We start from the raw sequence: 23711 nt of genomic DNA on the forward strand, positions 1-23711 counted from the left end.
TGATTTTTGAGAATTAAATGAGGTAATATATAAAGTACTCAAAATAGTGCCTGACACACAGCAAACCTTCAATAAATAGTAGCAGTGATGATGATGTTGATGGTCACTAGGTGATGCCACTGGCCCCTAACAGGTTAGTCGCTATGAGAGGCTGGGATGTCATTGTTTACAAGAGAAGACCTTTTTTAAGTATGGGAGAGGGAGCAGTTTGAATGATAAATACACATACTCAGAACTTCAAAGAGCTTATGTGAATGGATTCTGAAGAGCTTAAGTTAATGGATTCAAAGGCAGTAAAAACACTTCAATCGCCAACATTTTTCCCTTCATCTGAAAGAAATCCTAGGGTAAGAATTTATAAAGGAAAAAAAGGTGTGTGTGTGGGGGGGGACTGTGGTCACTAAATAACTTGGAATACATCCTCAGAAATTTTAGTTATTTTGGGAAATACAGAGCAAAACTCCCATCACAAAATTACTATGCTGTTTGCTAGAAGCATTTAAAATAGATCAAGCCAAAAATGGGTATAAGTGCATTTTTGTTGCACTTTAATAACAACTAATAATTTGGGAGAGGAGAGTAAAATTATATACTCTTAAACTACTATGTACTTTATTATAGTTGCTCCCTTACAAGCAGATAATTGCATGTTTACAAATAGTATTATCTAAGAAATAGTACAGTTAAAAAATTTTTACTAGTAACTTTCTGAAAAACCTTTGAATCCAGTGAAAAATCATTTCATTTTTGAAATAAAAATTCCAAATTCAAATTAAATTACTTGATAAAGTTGATAACTGGTATCTCAAATAGCTGCCTCATATTATAAATACTAATCATCCAGAAGACTAGTACCCTTGATGAAAGATTCTATCACATTTTATGAAATATGGAATTATATTGTTATCAAATACATATTTTTACTAATTGTCTATTAATAAAAAATGTGTTTAACACTTTATTCTGATCTGAGTGGGTCTTTAGAAATTAAAAAAAAAAGTAACAGAAGCAATGACAGTGATTCTCACATAATACCACAAATGGGAGAGAAGGCGGGAGGAAAGGAGGAAAAGATGGAAGGAGGAAAATGGTATCACATTTTTGCAATTATGATACATTACTTTAACACAATTATTTTTATATGACTAAATAGTTCATATAAAGAAGGGGAAGTTACAAAAGGCAATAAATACTTGATAGTTACACACACACACACACACACACACACACACACACACACACACACACACACACACACTCATATTTTATTTCCATTCAAAAGACAGTAACTGGAACACCAGTATCCATCAGTTTATCCCCATTCCTACCTAGTTCCTATTGAAGTAAGTGAATAGGTAAGAGGTGAGAATAAACATGTACTCATGCAAATAATAAAAATGAGAATAAATACCAAATTGAGAAATAAAAGTGAAGACCCAGACATATTAACTACAGAGATCTGAAGAAGCATGCGCGTGGAAATTAACTTGACATCGCTAATACTGTAGGGGATTACCACCAGCAAAGAGAGGAGAGAAGTGTCAAAACTGACTCCTAAGTAGGACACTAACTCCTGGTGGTCACACTAAAGAACAACAAAAAGTTCTTTGGCACAAGCACTACTCCCTATTTCTTGACTCAGCTCTTTCCCAACTCCTCACAGGATGCTAGATTTCCAAATAGCTAGAAAAAAACCAACTAAGCTTAAACAATTCTTTTCTCCTTTAAGTGGGTCTCCACAATGTGAAGAGGTACCCGTACAATTTTGATGGAATTAACCTTAATAGTCTAAAGATTTAACAATCATGAGCGTTTATGAACCAATTTGTACAGCAATACTTATGTATAACACAAAAACCATTTAGAAACACAAGAATATTCAAAACATAATGATCAACAGACTTTGAGAGTTTAATTTGAATAATTTAATCAAGAAGATTAAACTTTATAAAGCCCAAACTTTATACTAGAGAACTGAAGGCTTTTCAAAAATCTGTGGACATTAGAAAGGTGAAAAAGTCTCAAATCAATAATTGAAGTTCCTATCTCAAGAAACTAGAAAAAGAAGAACAAAATAAAGACAAAGGAAGCAGAAGGAAGAAAATAACAAGGAACAGAAATCAATAAAATCAAAACAGAAAAATAAGAGAAAGCCAATGAAACAAAAGCTGATTTAAAAAAAAATCAATAAAATCAACACATCTCTATCAAGACTGATAAATTAAGAGTGAAGAGACAAACCACCAATTACAGGAAAGAAACGGGATGTTACTAAAGATCTTGTCCCCTTTAAAAGAATAATTGAGTTACTGAGAAAAACTTTATGCTCATAAATTAGACAACTTAGAAGAAAAAATCACAAATTACCACCACTCAACCAAGATGAAATAGATAACCTGAACAGTCCTATAACAATTAAAGAAATTGGATTTGTAATTTAAAATCTTCTGAAAAAAGATCTCCACACTGAGGTGGTTTCACTGGAGAATTCTATCATTTAGAGAGGAATTAACACCAATTTTACATAATCTCTTCCAGAAAATAGAACAGGAAGGAACATTTTTCACCTCTTTTTATGAGGCCAGTACAAACTTGATACCAACGCTATACAAAGACTGTACAAAAAAAGAAAACTACAGATCAAATCTCTCATGAAATTAACTTAAATGCAAAATTCCTCAACAAAATATTGGTAAATCAAATATAACAATATATAAAAAGATTATACACCATGACCAACTCATTGCATGTCTGCAAGCCTGGTTCAACATTCAAAATTCAGTATAAGCTATCATATCAATAGACGAAAGATGTGATTATCTCAATTGACGCAAAAAATATTTAACACACTATAAAGTTAGGAATTATCAGTAAATTAGGAATAATACCTCAATTTGATAAAGAACATCTACAAAAAACCCTCTAGCTAACATCACACTAAAGGGTAAAAGACTGTGTTTCTATTAAGATCTGAAGCAAGGCCAGGATGTCCAGTCTTTTCAACATAGAACTGGAAGTTCTAGCCACTGCAATAAGGTAAGAAAAAGAAAGGGCATACAGATTGAAAAGAAAGAAAGAAAACTGTTTCTATTTGTAGATGATATGATTGTCTATCTTAAAAAATACTAGGGAATTAATTTACAAAAAAACTTCATAGTTCAGTAAGGTAAAAGGATACAAGACCAATTCATGAACATAAGTTCCATTTTTACATACATATATGGGACCGCGCCCTTTTTCTAAGCAAAAACAACAGATGGCCTAAACGGATAAAAGGTGTCACCAAAGGGAAGTTAAGGGGGAGGGCTAAGCATAGAGAGGCAAGGCACGTGCACATTTGACCTTTTCAAGGATTGGCCTAAGCTTGGAAATCCCTGCCTGCTAAAGCATATAAACATGCTGTGTGTGTATGTGTTTGTTCCCTATCTGTGAGAGCAGCGGCGTGCTCACCCATCTCTTGGAATCTCTTTTCACCCCGTGTCCTGGCGGGGAGAAAAGGGCAATCCCTTTGGCCCCAACCCTCTAGGGAAAGGATAAACCTGTTGGGGTCGCATGCAGCCACCGGAGATGCCCAACATACATACAGTGTTCATACAGTAACCAAAATTAAAAACATAATAGCATTTACAATTGCTCCAAAGAAAATGAAACAGGTATATTATTAACAAAACATATATATGATCTGTGTGCTGGAAATCATAAAATACTAATGAAAGAATTCAAAGACCTAAATAGAGACATAGCATGTTCATGGATTAGAAGAGTCATCATACTAAAGATGTCAATTCTCCCAAAAGTGATCCATAGATTTAATACAATTCCTATGAAAATCCCAGTAAGGTTTTTTTTGTAGACATAGATGAGATTATTCTAAAATTAGTATGGAAAGGCACAGACCCTAGAATAGCTAAACCAATCTTGAGAAAGAATAGAATGAGACAAATCATTCTATCCAGCATTAGGGCTTACTATCAAGCTAATATACTGTATATACACTGTATGATATTGACAGAGGAATAGACAAATAGAGCAATGGAACAAAATAGAGAAAACAGAGAACCTACACAAATAAGCTCAATTGATTTTTAACAAGGGTACAAAAGTAATTCCAAGGAGAAAGGGCAACTTTTTCAACAAATGATGCTGGAAAAATCGACATCTAGAGGTTAAAAAAAAAAAAAAAGAACCATGACCTAAGTGTCACATCTTATACAAAAATTAAAATGGGCCATAGGCTTAAATATAAAATGTAAAACTATAAAACTCTTAGGGAAAAAGAAAAAAAAAGACAGGATGAATCTTCAAGATCTATAGCTAGGCAAAGAGGTGTAGGACTTGACACCAAAAGCATAATCCATGAAAATAGAAATTAATAAACTGAGCCCTATCAAAACTTAAAACTTTGCTCTATGAAAGACCCTGTTAGGAGGATGAAAAGACAAGCTACAGACAGGAAGAAAACACTTGCAAACCACATATTCTGACAAAGGACTAGCATCTGTAAAGAACTCTCAAAACTCAACAGTAAAAACAATCCAAAAGATAAGAATAGATTTTACCAAAGTACAAATTATCAAATAAAAAGATATTCAACATCATTAGCCGTTATGGAAACGCAAATTGTAACCACAATGAGTTATTATCAATACACATCTATCAGAATAACTAAAATAAAAAATAGTGACTACATGGAATGCTGGAGAGGATGCTCAGAAAATGAATTGCTCATACACTGATAGTGGCAATGCAGCATACAAAGCCACTCTGGAAAAAGGTTTGGCATTTACAAAACTAAGAATGCAACTACCATACAGTCTAGCAATTGCACTGTTGGCCATTTATCTCAGAGAAATAAAACTCACATTCACAAAAAATTTGTACGTGAATGTTCAAAGCAGCTTTATTTGTAAAAGCCCAAAACGGAAACAGCCTAGATGTCCTTCAGTGAATCAATGGTTAAACAAACTGTGGTACATACATATCAAAGACTACTACTCAACAATAAAAAGGAACAAACTCTTGAGACACTCAACAACCTGGATGACTCTCAGAGAAGTATGCTGAATGAAAAAAGCCAAACCTGAAAGGTTACATACTTACGATTCCATTTTTATAACATTTTTGAAATGACAAAATTATGGAAGTAATCGAGAGAACAGATTAGTGGTTGCCAGACTAAGAAGGAAGTGGATGTGGTTTAAAAGAGCAACAGGAGGGAGGGATTCCTGTGGTCATTAAACTGTTCTATATCTTGTCCATGGCAGTGGATACATGGATATACTGTATGAGCCTAAATAGACACAAAAACGAGCACAAATAAAACGGGAAATCTGAATATGATCAATTGTATCGATATGAATATATTGATTATGATATTACAATTACGGATATAGTTTTACAAAATTTAATCACTGGGAAAACTCAGTAGAGAGTAAACAGAATCTCTTTCTTTTATTTTTTTAAAACAGCAATTAATAATTAATAGATCTGCAACATAGCCAGCGCCACTTTAGACAAGCCCAAGTACAAAATGGTGCTGCCCACCTCTCTCCCTCCCCCCGCTTCTCTTTACGAGAAGCCTCCTGACTTAAAGAGAAACCCCTTTTGCTTCCACAAGGACGCAGTTCTCCACCCTGATCCACATTAGCATAATGACCCTCCTTGATGGTATCAGCCAGTCGTTGGCGCACTATATAAGCTCTATCATCCCCACACCTGGTGCTGTCCACCATTTTCAGGGCAGCCTTGGGCCCTGTGCCACTCTGAGCACAGCCCAGCAGATTTCTTTCTTTAATAAAGCTTGAATGGTACCCGGCATCTCAGCTCACTTACTTTCAATAATCTACAACTATTTTGATAAAAATTTCAATTAAAAAAGTCTGTGGAACATTTGCAAAATCAGATTTCATAAAGATCAATATCAAACTGTGGTGGTGGCTGTGGGGAGGGGGACATAAGGATACTTCCTTATCATAATGATAAAGGATATCTCAAAACAATAGCCAATACCATACTTACCTGTGCAACATTAGAAATTCCATTTAATTCACAAAGAATGTAAAGAGATCCTCTATCACCAATTCTGTCTAAATTATTCTGAAAGTTCTAGTTAGTGCCATAAAAAAGTATGAAGAGCTTCAAAATATACCAGAAATGATCAAAAGAAGAGGTACTGTTTATAACTGCCCCTTCATCCCAAATTTTAATGTACCTAGAAGAAAACTTATATGAATGTTTAAAAACTTAAATGAACTTAAACCTATATGGGGGGGGGGGGGAGATAAATTTTTTATAGTTCTGAAATAGTGAGCAAAAGTATACTCCACCAAAAAGTTAAAGACAACTAATGAGGGGAAACTAGTACTAGCAGATACTAACCTCTACATAAAATTACAACAATTTAAAAAGTGTAACATTCATCTAATAATCAACAGACAAACTAGTGGAATTAAACAGGAAGTGCTATGGACTGAACTGTGTCCCCCCATAATTCTTATGTTGAAACCCTAATCCCAAATGTGACTATATTTAAAGACAGGGACTGTGAGGAAGTAAAAAGGTTAAATGAGGTCATAAAGGTGGTGGTGGGGCTGGTGCCCCTATAAAAGGAAGAGACAACAGAATTCTCTCTCTAGGCTATGTGAGAACACACTGAGAAGGGGACAATCTGCAAGCCCAAAGAGAGCCCTCACCAGAAAAAGAACAGGCCAACACCTGATCTCAGACTTTCCAGCCTCCAGTAAATGTGAGAAAATAAGTCTCTATTGTTTAAGCTATCCAGTCTATGATATTTTGTTATGGCAGACCAAGCAGACTTAATAGAGGCAGTCTAGTATATAACAAGGGTACTTCAAAAAGCTCATAGACAGTCAAACTGGGGTGAGATGATATCTCAATGTGGTTTTAATTTGCATTTCCCTGATGACTAGTGATGTTGATTGAGCATTTTTTCATGTACCTGTTGGCCATTTGTTTGTCTTCCTTTGAAAAATGTCTATTCAGTTCCTTTGCCCATTTTTTAATTGGGTTGTTTTTTTTTTTACCATGTAATTGCTTGAGTAACTTGTATATTATGGACATTAATCCCCTGTCAGATGCATAGTTAGCAAAAAATTTCTCCCACTCTAGTGTGTAGTTTCACTCTGTCAACTGTTTCCTTTGCTGTGCAGAAGCTTTCTAGTTTGATATAGTCCCATTTGTCTACTTTTTCTTTTGTTGCTTGTGCTTTCAGGCTCATGTTCATAAAGTCTGTGCCCAGACCTAGTTCCTGAAGTGTTTCACCTATATTTTCCCTTAGGAATTTTAGTTTCAGGTCTTATACTTAATCAAAAAGACAATAACAAATGCTGACGAGGATGTGGAGAAAAGGGAACACTTCTACACTGTTGGTGAGACTGTAAATTAGTACAACCACTATGGAAAACAATATGGAGGTTTCTCAAACAACTACAGATAGATCTTCCATATGATCCAACAATCCCACTTCTGGGTTTATACCCAAAGGAATGGAAATCATCATGTTGAAGGGATACCTACACTCCCATGTTCGTTGCAGCTCTGTTTACAATAGCCAAGATATGGAACCAACCTAAATGTCCATCAGTGGAAGACTGGATAAGGAAAATGTGGTGTATGTGTGTGTACACACACACACACACACACACACACACACACACACACACACACACACACACACACACACACCATGGAATACTACTCTGCCATAAAAAAGAATGAAATTCTCCCACTTGCAACAACATGGATGAGCTTGGAGAAACTTATATTGAGTGAAATAAGCAAAGCACAGAGTGATAAATACCGTATATATTCACTCATAAATGGGAGCCAAGAGAGAAAGAAGGAAGGAAAGACCATAGTGGTGTGCTGGACTTGCAGAGGGAGAGAACATACCTAGGGATACAAAGTGGAGTGGGGAAAGGGGGATGTGGAGGGAGGTTGGGAATAATTGGGGGAATAATTGGTGGGGGACAGGGGATATAAAATCAATTTGTGGTAATGGGCATGCTGCTAGTATAGATCTGGCCATCGCATCTTATTAAGCACGAGTGGTGACAATTTGCTCTGTACCCCATGAATATTCATAACCAATAAAAAAAAGCTTTAAAAAAAAAAAAAGTTCATGGGAAGATTCATATTATCTTTTAATTCGATTTTTCCACAAACTTTCTGAAGCACCCTTGTAGAAGGTACTCAAACTGCAGTGGATGAAATAAAGGAAAAACATCAGTCAACCAATTAATTAAAAGCACAATATTCAAATTATAACTTAGATTCTAATAAAACAGAAGTAGTGAAGGAATATTTGGAAAGCAAAGAACTCGAATTTTAATCTGGCTATTAGGAACGCTGTAACAGTTTAGTGGCAATTGGAATGTGAAATATGTTATAAAATATATCACAAACTGGTATAAAAGAAAAAAGATGAACTCAAGATAATCATGATGAGCCTGACAGACCAAATCAACCAGTATAAATAACTAAAGAATGGAATGATGTTAGTTTAAAATAAACAATTGAATAGTAAAGAGAAAAGGTAATAAAGAGTGTGCTGGAGAAAGGTGAAAGTGTTAAGCTGAAGTTGTATGAAAACAGAATATAAAGGCAACCAGGAAAGTAATTTGGGACATATTCTGAATCTTAATTTTCAGGAATCAGCTATCACAAGGCCCCAAAAGAAAGAGAATAGAAATGCTAACGTGCAGTCTTTTTCCTCTTCAAGGAACACTGGCAATGTTAAAGAATTAACTGTTGTAAAACAAGTGCTGGAAGAAAGTCACAAAATTTCTGGTTGTACAGGTCATTAATAGCACAATTTATTACCTTTTCAGTAGACTGACTCTGAAACGGACAAGTAATTTTGCACTGGCTGAACATTATTATTATTAGCCTTTCTCCCAATTCCAATTCTTCACAGCAAATTGGTTTGCCCAAGGTACTTTCTTTAACCCAATTTTCCTGTTTTTCCATCTGTGACTTAACCTGTGACAACAAAAAGGAAACTGTTCCCTGACATTATCATTTCCTGAAGACTAGTAAACTGCCTACATTCTCTACTTCACATTAACTCTTAATATGCTATCTTTATACTTCCATATTTATTAATGTACAAGAAAGGAAGGCATTTTCTTAACTTCAATGCATGGTACTTTTGATGAACTATGAGTGACTCAGTAAGGCAACACCATGAAAATGATTGCCTTTGGTGAAAAGCCAGATTAAGATTAGAGATGAAGTAGGTAAAGACAAGATTATAAATGTTTTCTGTGTTGAGATACAGAGACGGAATTTTTTCTGGGAAATTATTGGGTGATAATAAAGACATATTAGACAAAGCCTTAGAAGTGCATTATGATAAACAATATAAAAACTAGAAGAAGCTAGGTAAAACTGGGTAATAAAAAAATCAGAAGACTTATTTGTAATAACATAGGCAAGATATGAGATGACTAGAGATGAAAAAGATGAAATAGAGTCAAGAATGAAGAAGCCCTGTTTGAATAAATGGATAAATCATTGATAACTCCAAAGTTTGTGACCATTGTTGATGTACATTTTGATATCATTTACCAAATCCAAGAAGTCTACGATCTTATATAGTACAAAGCATAACAATTTAACTAAAAATATAAACTCATTCTACTTTCAGAGCACTTAAGACTTGAAAATCTGAACATACAAACTAAAATATAAAATTATATTCATAATATAAATCATCTTTACACAAATGTTACCTACCATCTCAGTAAGGCTTTCCTTGGCTACTCCACCTAAATTTTAACCAACCTACCCCTCAAAAATTTCCTATATATCCCTTTCCTCTGATTTGTTTATTGTACTTATTTTTTTATTATAATATTTATTTAACCCTCACTAGAATATATATTCCCGCAAGAAATGAGATTTGTCTCTGTTCACATATTGCCAGTGCCTAGAACAGTATTTTGCACACAGTAGCTGTTCAATATTTGTTAAACGAGTGAATGAAAGACTCATCTTTAAAAAGGGAGTATCAAAAAGAAATACTGTAGGATTCAATGAAGTTCCTTTAGTATTAAGTGAGGTGAAAACTCAGCAACATATTGTCTACTGAAATATAAATGAGAGTGATTTAAGAGATACGAAAAATTTAGATTGAGATAAAAAAGAAAATAATAAAAAAAGATTCTAAAGCCAGAAGTAATCTAGTGAAATTAGCAGAAAATCAGAGGTACAAAGTAATAGAGAAAGCATGAAACTGAAGAGCAGTGAGAGGGGAATGAAAAAGAAATAATAAGAAATTGTAAAATTCCTTAAAGGGAACAGTTCTGGGTAACAACCAGATCCAGGAAAGTAGTGCTGAAATGAAGACAAGATCAAGATTGCTAAGAAAAGTAGCCAAGAATGATGATGAGGCTCAGATGTGGAAAAGCTGGTTACAGTTAAGTATTTGCTACGGTCAGCAGATGAAAATGAAAATGAAGGATGGTGATCTGAATAGTACAGAGTATCAATAAAGGGATTCATACATGTGGGTAATAGAGAAATATTCTGTGAGGGGAATAAGGAACAATGAAAATGCTGCACCATCTCCACTCCCACCGTTTTCCTAACCGTGGTATTATAGTGAATAGGAAAACTAGTATCTTTCAAGAGACAAAACTGCTAGGGAGGCTGAATTCTAAGAAAAAAAGCTAGTTAAGGCAATTAGTATTTAGTGGAGGAATACTTCTGTAGAAGGACTGAGGTTTCACAATGGAATAATTCAGAGGCACAGTGGAAAAGCTTAGCAGGAAATTCTTGTTCTGGACTTACAAAGTTCAACCCAAGGCAGAAAGATGTTTTCCTAGTCTTTAAAGATTTCCCCATGGTAGAAAGGAAGTGAGTCTTGTTTTTAATAAAGCTACTGTTATATTATAACTACCTAATTTTATTCCTAGGAAACAAATATTCTAATTTTGTTTTAGGCTCTAATAACTGGTAAGAAATCCCATTTTAAAAATGTGTTCTTTTTAAACAATAGGAAGGCACTTTAATTTTTATAAACAACTTTTTATCCACAATCTAATTACTTATCAATACTAAAAACATTCCTTAATCTCTTTGGCAACTTCCTAAACTGGAAATGTTTCCCATTTTTCCTTTCTCCATTTCAATATTAACTTTGTCACTCTAAGTTTATAACAACAGTTATCTTATAACCGTGTTTTTTTCTTGTTTCCATGGAACATCTTAAGTAATTCAGACATTTTAAAAGAGTCCTACTGTATATCTATTTTCCCTACTCCATCTTTTGTCATCTCTTAGCACATAATAGGCTTTAAAAAGCATAACTTTAATTAATAAATTTACAGTATTTTACTATCTACTATATAAACTTAAAATTTGCTATTTTAGATCCCCATGATAATTAAAAATTGTGTTTAGTAGTAAATAAATATTTTAGCTAATTTTTTATGTCACTATTCACACAATTCAGGAACTTATAAAGAATGTAAAGGTGTACCATAATTCAGTGTTTAAAATTTACATATTGCATATAATTCAGCTAAAAATGGTCAAATGACAAAACCTATACATATGGTAAACAATTTGATAAAATGTCTGCAATTTAGAAGTGTCATACAGAAGAAGAGCCACTGTACCTAATAAAAACTAAATGTAAAAGATAAAGTTTTTATCATGGGGAATGTGGAGGTCTATGTAAAGTTACCTATACAAAACAACAGTTAAATTTTAGTTAGCATTTTTAAAAATATGTCGTTCAAAGTAACTTGTCTTAAAGAATTAAAGGAAGAAATAAAGGCTCTAAAGATTTAGAAGGAAATGGAGAATACAGCTCATAGACATCAAGAAAGAAGTTCTGACAATCTGTCCTTGACAAGGACCATTCCATCCCTGAGTGTCTGCAAAAAAGGTTGTATAGTATGCATAAAGCAAATGTACTTTCACAGGGCCTGGTTTTCCAAAGCCTTGCAGTTTCAAATATTGACCTCACAAAAAACAGGAAATTTTCCCCAGGCCATTTAGTCTCTGTTGTAAGATAAAGAGTTGTAACACAGCAAGGCTGCTGGTTCAAAGACAGACAAGTTACTGATTGATATGTAAAGTTACTGGGAAGCTGCTGGAGAGAGAAGGAATGTTTGCTAGATCAAGCTTTTGTTAGTGGATCGACTTAATTGAAAGTTACCAGCTTCTATTGTTAAAACTTGTTAAAGGTTACTTAGCAAAAACCCCACCTATGTCTCTTGTAACTTGCTGGGCTGGAAAATAAATGCAGGAAGAGAACCCCAATTTGTGGTTAATTTCCCAAATGGAAGGAACGCTTCACTCTTGAGGGTTCGGGGAGATTAACCACTTTTTGAGGCTTCTCACTGCTCAGAAGAGATGGGCTTTGAGTAATCTTTGGCAGTTCCATCACCCAGGGGAAAAGGGGTGACAAATCTGTGGTAGGCAAAGCAACAAAAGGTAGTACTTTCATTCTCTTAGGCTACAAAATCAAAGCCTGGCGTTTCTTTCAAATTCTTTCTTAACCATCAGCAAAGCATGAAAGTCAATTATGTAGAGCAGTGCTTTCCAACCCTTTTCTCCTCAGCCCCACAAAGAAAAACATTTATAAGGCAACCAGTTGGGAGGCTCCAGCCACTTTAACCTATTCATGGCACGCAGGTTGGGAAGCTCTAATTTAGACTACTAGAAAGATAACCTAAAAAATAAACTCTACCTTTGTCAACATCATAAGAAAGAGCAAGTTATAGGTAACCATCATAGGAAATAGTAATTTCTGATGACTTTGAGGAAGTGAGTGAATGAATGAATAGGTACTGACCCAATTACACAAAACAATACCTTCTTCAAGTCCTGGGCTGTCTGTTCTTTATTTGTGCCCCCTTTCTTATATAAAAAAGGGTTTCTTATAACCCTTTGGGAAGCATAATAAAACTTACTTTTAGTACAAGTAATTGTAAATCAAAAGCTGGAAAAGTCTTCTACGAAAGTGCTTCTCTGATCATTAAAAAAAGCTATCTTTTTTCTTCACTATTTTTGCCAGCATTCTGACTTACAAACACTTTAAAAATATTATGTAGTATTTCTTTATTAGCCACAGAAGTGGCCATATGCACCTCTTCTTACTATTTATCAATTTTTTCTTAAAGGGCACAAGTTTATTCATGGAGTATAGGGAGAAGAACCTCACTTATAAGAATTCACCTAAGGACTCTAAGATGTGACCAATAGGCAAAATGGGTACAGAACAGTTTTTGGCAACTATCTTTTATAAATAACTATTACATAGGAACAACTATTAAAATGTACTGTTTCTTCTCTGAGAAGGCTTTTAAAAGAAAGCTGCTATTAATTTGGCAAACACCTTGTAGACTTACAGACTCAGTACTCAGAGTACTTCTTAAAAAAAAAAAAAATCAAGAAACTTGAACCCAGAAAAATGGATTAAAATAAAACCAAAGAAAAACACCCAACAACCCTGTAAAAATGGACATTAATGACCCCCAAATACAGTGATAATAAAAAAGAATATATGTATAGTTCCAATTCTATTATTAGACTCTTCAGAAGAAGTGTTGGTCAGAAGTGTATTACCCAGCAGAGGAGGTCAATTAATCTGTTTATTTCAGTGTCACTGTCTCATTTGTCTTGAGATTCCATAAGGCTGCTAGTTTCAATTTATAGCTTAGTTATTGCCTCTGCCTTTAATCATACAAGTCCAGTAAGCTAGAATGCTTTACTATAGCTAATCACTCTAAGAAATATGGCAAACCTCCAACTAAAAGCAATTTTTCCTTTATGTTTATACTGAGATGTGTTTATTATCCCTGTTTCACAAATAACAGTTTCCTCATGGAGAAATGCTTAGATGAAACAACATGTGTTCTGATTTCTGGTCAGTACTTCTAGAAGAGCCTATTTAGTTTATCAAGATTCTACACCCAGGACTAGGTTAAATGCTTTTTTAAAGCCCTGTCAGAGAAAATAAGAATTCTTTCTGAATCCCAGGTTTATTCTTGCTAGTTTTATGTTAAAGCTACATTCTGAACAATCACCTAATCCATCAATCAGAGGTATCTCTGACCAGCCTCACTCCTATTTATGTAGATTTGGTCCCTTATTTAATTATTTTAAAGCAAAATGTCCGCGTCTATTAATATATCTAGTATGCTGCTTCACTGATTTTTTTCCCCTCTATTTCACAACTAGGTTATCCTTTTTCTTTTTCTTATGCTTTTTCTAGCAAGGTTGTTTCTCCAAGCTTGACTCCACATCTGACTTCTTTCTTCTTCTTTCCTATTTCATTATTTTAAAAAGTGTTAGATATTCAACATATTACTCAGTTTCAAAAATCTACAGTTTCCTCTCTAACATTCCCCAGTCATCATTAGCTCAGACTAGAAGCATTACACTCTAGGCAGTTCACCATAGGCCCCCCTTCTTAGATGTCTCGAAGTTATAAAAGCATTAGTAGGTGCCAGACATCATTTTATCCAAGGCAGGAACCACCTTTAAATATTTAAACTTTTTAAAGGTGACATGTTAAACTTATTATATTGACTTCTGACATTATCTGGAGTCCCCTACAATACCAAAAGCACATTCTGATTAATTGAGATACATTGTACAGTGTGTGTGTAACCCAGAGGAGAATCATACCTTCACAAAACACTAGAGTTAGAAGGCTTTCAAGATGATTTAGGATAGCTCTCCTCAAACTGAGGAAAAAATTGGGGCACAGACAAGTTAAGCAACTTTCTAATGTACTGAAACGATTCAGTTGTAAAATATATCAAGAAACCAAGACCCAAAACTAACAATAGGTTGCATTCAAAATGTTCACATACAAAAGAATTATTTGGAATTTAAAACACATTTCTAATAGAAATAACATAGATGCTAAATGGGCTCATAAACAGGATCACAATATATATTTAAAGGGAATTATAGTTTTTTTCAAGAGTCTTAGAAATTTTGGGCACTTTATTGTCATTCTGCTTCTAAGTGTATGTTCTTTTCCTTGATGCAGAAATGACACTAACATTACTCAGCTTTTCAGATATAATGTTTGGGTTTTTTTCCAGATATAATTAGTTGTTTTTGGCTCACAAATGAAAAAAAGAAGAAAGAGCCTTCCACATTAATTAAAAGAGAGAAAATAACTAATATCAAAGGTTAGACTGAGATTGGCTATAATCTAAAAGACGGTGAATAACAAATGCTGGCGAGGTTGTGGAGAGAAGGGAACACTACTGCACTGCTGGTGGGACTGTAAATTAGTACAACACTTTGAAACACAATTTGGAGGTTTCTCAAACAACTACAGATAGATCTTCCACATGAGCCAGCAATCCCTCTTCTGGGTATATATCCAGAGGAATGGAAATCATCATGTTAAAGAGATACCTGTACTCCCATGTTCATCGCAGCTCTGTTTACAATAGGCAAGATATGAAACCAACCTAAATGTCCATCAATAGATAATTGGATAAGGAAACTGTGGTATATATACACTATGGAATACTACTCTGCCATAAAAAAGAATAAAATACTCCCATGTGCAACAACATGGATGAAACTGGAGAAACTTATATTGAGTGAAACAAGCAAAGCACAGAGGGATAAATACTGCATGTTCTCACTCATATGTGGGAGCTAAGAGAGAAAGGAAGGCAGGAAAGAAAGACCGCAGTAGTGTCGTGATCCAACAGAGGGAGGGAACATCCTAGGCTACAAATTGGAGTTGAGGGGAGAGGGGAAAGGGGAGGGAGGTTGGGGAATACTTGGGAGGGGACAAAGGGTACAAAAGTAATTTCTGGTAATGGATATGTCCCCAGTATGAATCTGGCCCCCACATCATGGACAGGAGTGGGGACAATCAGCTTTGTATCTCATGAATATTCATAATTTATTAATTAATAAGGATTTTTTAAAAACAAAAAAAAAAGTTAGACTGAAATTTAAAAATATATACGTGTAAGAAAACACTCATCTGGGTAGAAGATAACAGTGTTAAAATTTAGGCTGGCCACTAGGTAAACTTATGAGCCTAGAATAGAATAAATGGATTAATATGGGGAATGAAGAGAAAGAGCCTGAGAACACAGGAGTCTAGGGCAGGGTCAGCAAAATTTTTCTGTAAGGTGCCAGATACAGTCTTCTGCAGTTACTCAGCTCTGTCCATTGTAGTGTGAAAGTAGCCACACACAATGACCTTGGCTATGTTCTATTAAAACTTTATGAATAAAATTTAAATTTCATATAATTTTTGTATGTCACAAAGTATTTATTATTCTTTTGACTTTTTAAAAAAATCACTTAAAAATATAAAAACCGTTCTGAGCTCACAGGCCATACAAAAACAGGTGGTGGGCCTGAATTTGGCCCACAGACTATAATTTGCCAATCTCTGGTCTAGGAAATAGTGGGGAGAAAGGGAGGCAGGTTGTAACTGGTTTAATAACTACGGGGATTATTCATGAATGTCCCTGCACTAAACCCAAACGGAAAAGCAGCTCCCCTCACTCAACATGTGTACATTAATGTCAGTCTCAGTTCAAAGGAAACAGTCATATTTCACTGTCTTTAATAGAAAAACAGCTCCAGAAACATAATCACAGATTCATGGGCAAAAATAACCCTCATATATGACAGCATACTAATCGTAATTTTAAACACACAATTCATTTTGTAGAAAGTACTTCAAAATTATAGCAATAGATACATTTTTCATTACCATTTTGTCCCTGAGTCGCTCTCCACGGATAAAAAAGTCAGCACAGCCATTCTCTTCCTGATGAGGGACTTTGAAGACAGTGACGCTGCTTAGTCCACTCCCTCCTAGTGGTAACCATCCACCACTTGAATCATCTCGGGTCATCACCACAGCTCGCACTCGTGCATAACTATTACTAAAACAGATGCAAAGATCAGGAATTAGCTTTTCCATAAACAAATAACAGCCAAGATGTCAGTCTTGTTAGAGAAACCAGAGACCACATTAGATAATATGTGGTGACTAAAGTGTTTACTACTTCCATGACAATCCACAAAAAGTAACCTACTTGAATGAGGTCAAAAACTACAAACTAATTTTAAAGGTTACCCTTTATTTTGAAGACTAAACTCATAATAAAAGACTACAGAACTTTTGTTTCAATTCATTTCAGTAGTTCAAGTACATCTGAATGCCATGAAACAAGTTGTGAAGGACCTCAAAGACAAATACTGTCAAACTACATAGGCCACCATCAAACTTGTCTATATATGATCATTTGCTGCATTATTATTACTAGGACAAATTATTGCTGTATTTTAGCATATGTAATGTGGCATCTCTAAGTTCCTAGCAGTTCTGGAATATATTATGAATAAAATGCTGAGACAAACATGCTTAGCTTAGATGCCACATTTTTATTTCTTCTACCAATCACCTACACAAATCAAGCGAATTGGTCCGTATAAACCTTTCATACCTTCATTTGGGTAGACTATTCTTATAAGACACTACATTCTAATTCCATTTCAGAATCATTTTCCCAATATTAACTATTCTTTACATAAAATCTAGAAAACGTGTTTAGTGTACCAAAAGTTCTACACAACTGGTATATAAGCATTTAAGTTCTAAAACTTTCAATAGGATAATTATTAATGAAATCTTTTTAAAAGTAGTATATCTTGGTGACTTCTTAGAAAATTATACTGAATATAAATTAAACTTGTCCTGATTATTACGAATATCAGTTGACGTTGTATGTAATAGTTCATGCTTTTTGGTTTGTCTCTGTATGTTCTATCTTGTCAGTTGTCATTTCTGTTGGCATTGTGCTTGTTTGAAAGCTCCCCCTTGCTTTTTTAAAACTTTATACATTTATTTATTTTATTGAGGTGTACTTTACATACAGTAACATGCACCAATTTTAAATATATAGAATTCAACAAATTCTGACAAGTGTATACACCTGTTTCTATGGTAAATGTTTGTGTGCCCCCAAAATTAATATGTTGCGATCCTAACCCTCAAAGTGATGGTATTAGGAGGTGGGGTCTTTGGGAAATGAGTAGGTCATAAGGGCAAAACCTTCATAATTGCACCCTTACAAAAGAGATCCCAGAAAGCTAGCTCATCCTTTCTACCATGTAAAAGACACAGCAAGAAGGGGCCACCTATGAACTGGAAAGCAGGCCTTCACCAGACAACAAATCTGCTGGCATCTTGATGTTGGACTTCCCAGCCTCCAGAACTTTGAGAAATAGATTCCTGTCGTTTATAAGCTATCCAGTTTATGGTATTTTGTTATAGCAGCCCAAACGACTAAGATACATATATAACCAACATGATAATCAAGTTACAGAACATTTTCATCACTCCAAAAATTCCCTTATCTCCTTCCCATCAAATAAGCAACCACTGTTCTGATTTCTAACATGGAGATTAGTTTTCCCTGTTCTGGGCCTTCGTATAAATGGAATCAAACGGAACTACCACTTATACCATTTTTTTCTGACTTCTTTTACTACATTGTTTTGTGTATCAGTTAGTAATCCTCTAATTGAACAAATATATCTCAATTTATTATTTCTTATGTTGATAGCATTTGTATTGTCCTTAGTTGTTGGCTACCACAAATAAAACCGTTATAAACGTTCTTGTACAAGTCTTTTTGTAGACATGTTTTCATTTTTCTTAGGCAACTACCTAGAAGTGAAATTAATGAGCCACAGGATAGGTGCATGTTTAACTTTGTAAGAAACTAACAAACTGTTTTCCAAAGTTGTGCCATTATACATTCCTATCAATAATGTATGATAATTTCAGATGCTCCATATCCCTGCCAATATTTGGTGTTTTCAGTATTTTTAATTTTACTCTTCTTAATGAGCATATTAGTGGTATACATGGTGGTTTTAATTTCCATTTCCCTGATTACTCATGATGTTGAGCATCTTTTCATGTGATTACTGGCCAACTGCTTATCTTCTTTTTAAGGTTTTGGGTCATTTTTTATTATGTTGTCTTTTTATTATTGATTTTTAGAAGTTATTTATAAATTCTAGACACAAGTCTTTTGTCAGAGAACAGTATACTGTTAAATCTGCATTGTGTTGTGGTTATGAGTGAGGATTCTAGAGTCAAACTTCCATAAGCTAGATCTCGGCTCAGCAACTTTCTAGCTGTGTGACCTTGGGAAAGTTACTAAACCTCTGTACCTCATCTCATCTGTAAACCTCAGTCTCATCTGTAAAATAACAGCACCCACCCTAAATAAATGTAAATAGTGACTGACACATAATAAACACTATATAATATATAATAAATATAAAATATGTAATAATAATTATGAATACAAAGCATTTTAGTTTGAATAAGTTGCCATCCTGGTAATTAAAGCCAGGCACGACCTGGGAAATAATAAAATTTACATGGGTAACCATAATTTTCTATTACTGGGGTAAAAATAATTCTTTATATAGAAGCTCTGAAAGGTTTCAGCTTTACAGGTGACTATTCTGTCTGAGCTTTTTATTATTCAGTTATTCAGAGGCTCTAATTCTTATCTAGGCCCAATTCTTGCCAATCTTCAATGCAGAGAACTGGTCAGAGGAGGTATGGGTGCATAAAGTCTGGTTGGTGTAGATATCAAATTGGAATCCTCCCTTCTGGGATAGGCCAGAGCACAAATACCCCTACTATAAATAAACATGGCATGCATCTTAAGAAGCTCTGGGAGAATACAACATAATAACCACTTTCTCAGGCTAGCTTCCGATGCTGCTTTTTTGTTGTTGTTTTAATTCATAATCTAAATTGTACCCCGATTTCTAATCTTTGATCTTATTTATTTAAACAGTTATTTCCAATACATCCTTTCATACACAATAGGGGGATTAAACTACTGTCATAGTCCGTTTTGTGGTGCAATAACACAATAACAGAGTGGGTAATTTATGAAGAACAGAAACTCAACTCTCACAGTTCCGGAGGCTGGGAAATCCAAAACCAAGGTTCAGGTAGGTTTACTGTCTGGTGAGGGTCTAGTCTCTGCTTACAAGATGGCACCTTGAAAGCTGTGATCTCCAGAGTAGCAGAATGCTGTCCTCACATGACAGAAATCAGAAAGGCAAAAAAGGGATAAACTCCCTCTACCGAGCCCTTTAATAAGGGCCTTAATCCATACATGAGGACAAAGCTCTCATGAGCTAAACATCTCACGAAAGGTCACAGCTCCCAATACTGCTGCACTGGGGATTAAGTTCCAACATGAATCTGAGAGGACAAAAACGCTGAAACCATTAGCAACTACTAACGTAGAAGTCCAGGTGGATTGGACTAGGTTGATAATGAACACAAAGAGGAGTGAACTGATTCGGGTAGCTGGGGAGGTACAGACAAGAGGACTTGCTGGAGAGATTACAGTGAAAAAGCAATTGTTCCAAATTATCTAAATTTCTTAATAGTAACCATGAGCTGCATTTTAAATTTTCAACTGGTATTTCAATAAAGTTAGAGGCAAAAGAAGATGACCAAACACAAAGATAAATTAAAATTCTATCTATCCCCTATCCTCCTTACTGCTATCAGATCTGTTAAGCATAATATCTATTCTATTCAACTAAGTAAATGGAAAAAAAAAGTTACTAAGCACTGTGGCAATATCAGCTCCTATGGAATTCTAACTGATCTTAAATCGGTTTCATTTTCATTTTCTCAAGATCACTTAACATATTTTTGTCCCCTTGGAAGTGTAATAATTGTATGGTTTACTTGAGTGAGGATGTTTTAACTCCATTTAATTAGCACTCAAGTAACTAATTTGCAAGGAAATGTTATCTTGGTGAATCTACAAATCATAGGACCTAAAAACTGCAAAGCAACTTCACCCTTCAGACCAAAACTTTGTAATCTCAGCTTTCTGAAGGGTCTTTCTCTTGGAAGGGTCTGTAAATCACAAAAACTGTATTCAAATGTGAGTTTTTTTTTGCCATACATGTATTTTCTTCAGGGGAGGTACTACATAGCTTTAATCACAATGTCAATAGCATCAAATCTGTCCTGCCAACTTAAGAACCAAACAAAACGACTTGTACAGTTCTGGCTGTTGCCCAGATCCATTTCCTAAATTTGGATACATTTGTAATTGCATGATAGTCGTTTATAACATTTTGGCTGACTGTTCTTAGGCTTAACAGTTCTAAAATAAATTCCTTCCTTTGTCTTTCTCTCCTCACTATACCTCTCTTCTTTCTATTATTATATCCAACTAACAACTCTACTTTAGCCCAGTGAAACCCATTTGAATTTCTGACCTCCACACTACAATATAAAAAATTTCTACTGTTTTAAGCCATTAAGTTTGTGGTCAGCAGCAAGAAGCAACTAATACAAATAATGAGGGAAAACCTTCCTGAGGATATGAAAGCAATCTACACATAGGAAACAAAGATAACTGTTTTCCATTTCTAAGTACAATAGTACCAAAACAAAATGCCACCCCACACCCCCCAACGAATTGAGAAGATTCTTAGAATCTCAAGATTTGTTCAGTATAACATGAATTTGTTATTTTTTCCATTGAGGAATGTTTACAGTGACAAAATATCCTTTGCTCTCTACAAAATATTTTAAGTAAACATTTACTATCCAAATATTAAACATTATTATAGAGACCAGGTATAGGAAAAAAGGGAAGCATTGAATAGTAGTAGTTTAGGATGATACGGCCCTTCACAATATAAGTACTTGCCTTCTAAACTATGTAGAACACATACATTCAGAACATAACCACATTGCTACTCACACATCTACTCACTTAACTAGTGAGCATTTATTTATATGCTACATGCATTAAAAAAATTGAAAAGCTATGGTCCCTTCCCTGTAAAAGCTCCTAATCTAGTGGACAAAGGTTTAGTAATCTACTATATTCCCATTATGTGTTAATATACCTTTAATATTATATTTGATGTGAGTTTTGAATCAGATAGAAAAAAACTAAGGACACTTCATGGAGGGAGCATAACACAAGTATGTCATAGTTAAGGACCAATACTAAGTTCAAAAAGTGATGGTAGGCATGAGCAGAGCAGGAAAAAAAATAAAATACTAGTTGTCTTACTGTGTCACAGCCCTTGCATACTCTGTTCAAGCTTACTAGTACTCTATTTTATATCACAATAAAGAGACCACAGCATGACAATAAGCAAGATATTTGTGTTTTAAAAGATCACTCTAATAGCAAGAGCATTAAGAGAACTTTACTGTATCAACCCTACTGAAATAGGTATTGCCCCATCTACCGACAAGGAAATTAAGGACTGAGTTTGATTAGACAGATGAAGGTCTGAATTACTTTAGCACTGGCAACTTTAAAAAATGGAGCAAATATTCTTTTCCATATAGTAATCATCAATCCAAAGCATCACATGACATTCTGTTTAATAATAAGTCATACTTCCTAAGTTCCAAAGGCAGTACCATAACTTAAAAGCTATAATCTTGAGCAAATTACTTAAACTCTCTATACCCCATTTTCCTATCTATAAAATGGAGATAATAACTGAATCCATCACAGTGTTTATGAGAAGTAAATAAGGAAATGCATGTAAAGTGCTTAGCATTGTGCCTGGCTCATAGTTAGGTGCCCAACAAATGTTATAATGACTTGATATATTAAATCAACTTTATGATGTTATACTATCTGTATTATGAAATTGTCTAAATTTGCCTCATTCTATATTTATGATGGTTTTGTATAACAAACCCAGGAGACCGCCCTCCTTTCAGAATCTTTTACTTTAAGTAAGAATTATTAAGCACAGCTAAGTATCAAGTATCAGTTATCTAAGTCTCTCACAAACTCCCTACATGATGGAAGCACTTACCTCTAACCAAGTCACTGGCATCTGGGAAGACTTCTACCAAAAGAAGAAATAAAACTAAAATTTGATGGATGAACCAGAGGTATTCACAAAACTACCCCTGTGGAATCAACCATTCTAGGTTCTGCTAGAAAGTATCATCAACCTGCCAAAGTAGTTCATGTCCTTGGCCTTCTGACACCACTACTGTCCATTCCCCATGACTCCTTAATTACCAACACTGATAGTACTAAAATATCATCTTTAAGTTCCCTAAATGTATGTCAGAAGAACTGAACCATAAAATAGTATTCATTGTCAAAAGAGACCAGAACACAGAAGAGAGGATGTCAACATTAATACTAGAGTTTGTGATGAGATAAAAGCATTACAATAAAATATGGAAAACCTAAAAATAATCTTATAGTAAGAAAGGCCTAAGATCCAGAGACCATTAAAATATGAAAGCATAAATTCAACATAGTAAACATATGCAAAAACACCATAAACAATAAAAACAAAGACAAGTGACAAATCGAGAAAAATAAATGTACATAATACATATGTTTTTGTTTTCCATTGCTGCCATAACAAATTACCCCAAACTTAGTAGCTTAAAACAACACAAATTTATATGGTTCTATGAGCTGGAAGTCCAAAGAGTTTCACTGGGCTAAAGGTTGTTGCTTGTCAGCACTGCATTCTTTTTAAGACGCTCCGGAAGAGAAACCATTTTCTGCCTTTTCCAGCTCCTCTCCTAGAAACCATCAACATGCTTTGGCTCACTGTCCCCCCCTTTTCAACCTTCAAAGCCAGAAACATTGCTTCTCTCTGAGACAACTTCT

General features: G+C 34.7%; 1 protein-coding gene across 1 annotated transcript in view; it reads right to left on the reverse strand.

Moving 5' to 3' along the window:
- The window catches only part of SPRED1 (sprouty related EVH1 domain containing 1), a 108220-nt gene that overhangs the window by 36541 nt on the left and 47968 nt on the right, over positions 1 to 23711 (reverse strand). The window contains exon 2 of the mRNA XM_063091313.1: positions 16742 to 16916. Within this exon, the coding sequence (XP_062947383.1) occupies positions 16742 to 16916 (175 nt within the window). The remainder of the gene's footprint in view (positions 1 to 16741; positions 16917 to 23711) is intronic.

The sequence above is a fragment of the Cynocephalus volans genome, chromosome 3, assembly GCF_027409185.1.
Source record: "Cynocephalus volans isolate mCynVol1 chromosome 3, mCynVol1.pri, whole genome shotgun sequence".
Taxonomy (NCBI): domain Eukaryota; kingdom Metazoa; phylum Chordata; class Mammalia; order Dermoptera; family Cynocephalidae; genus Cynocephalus; species Cynocephalus volans.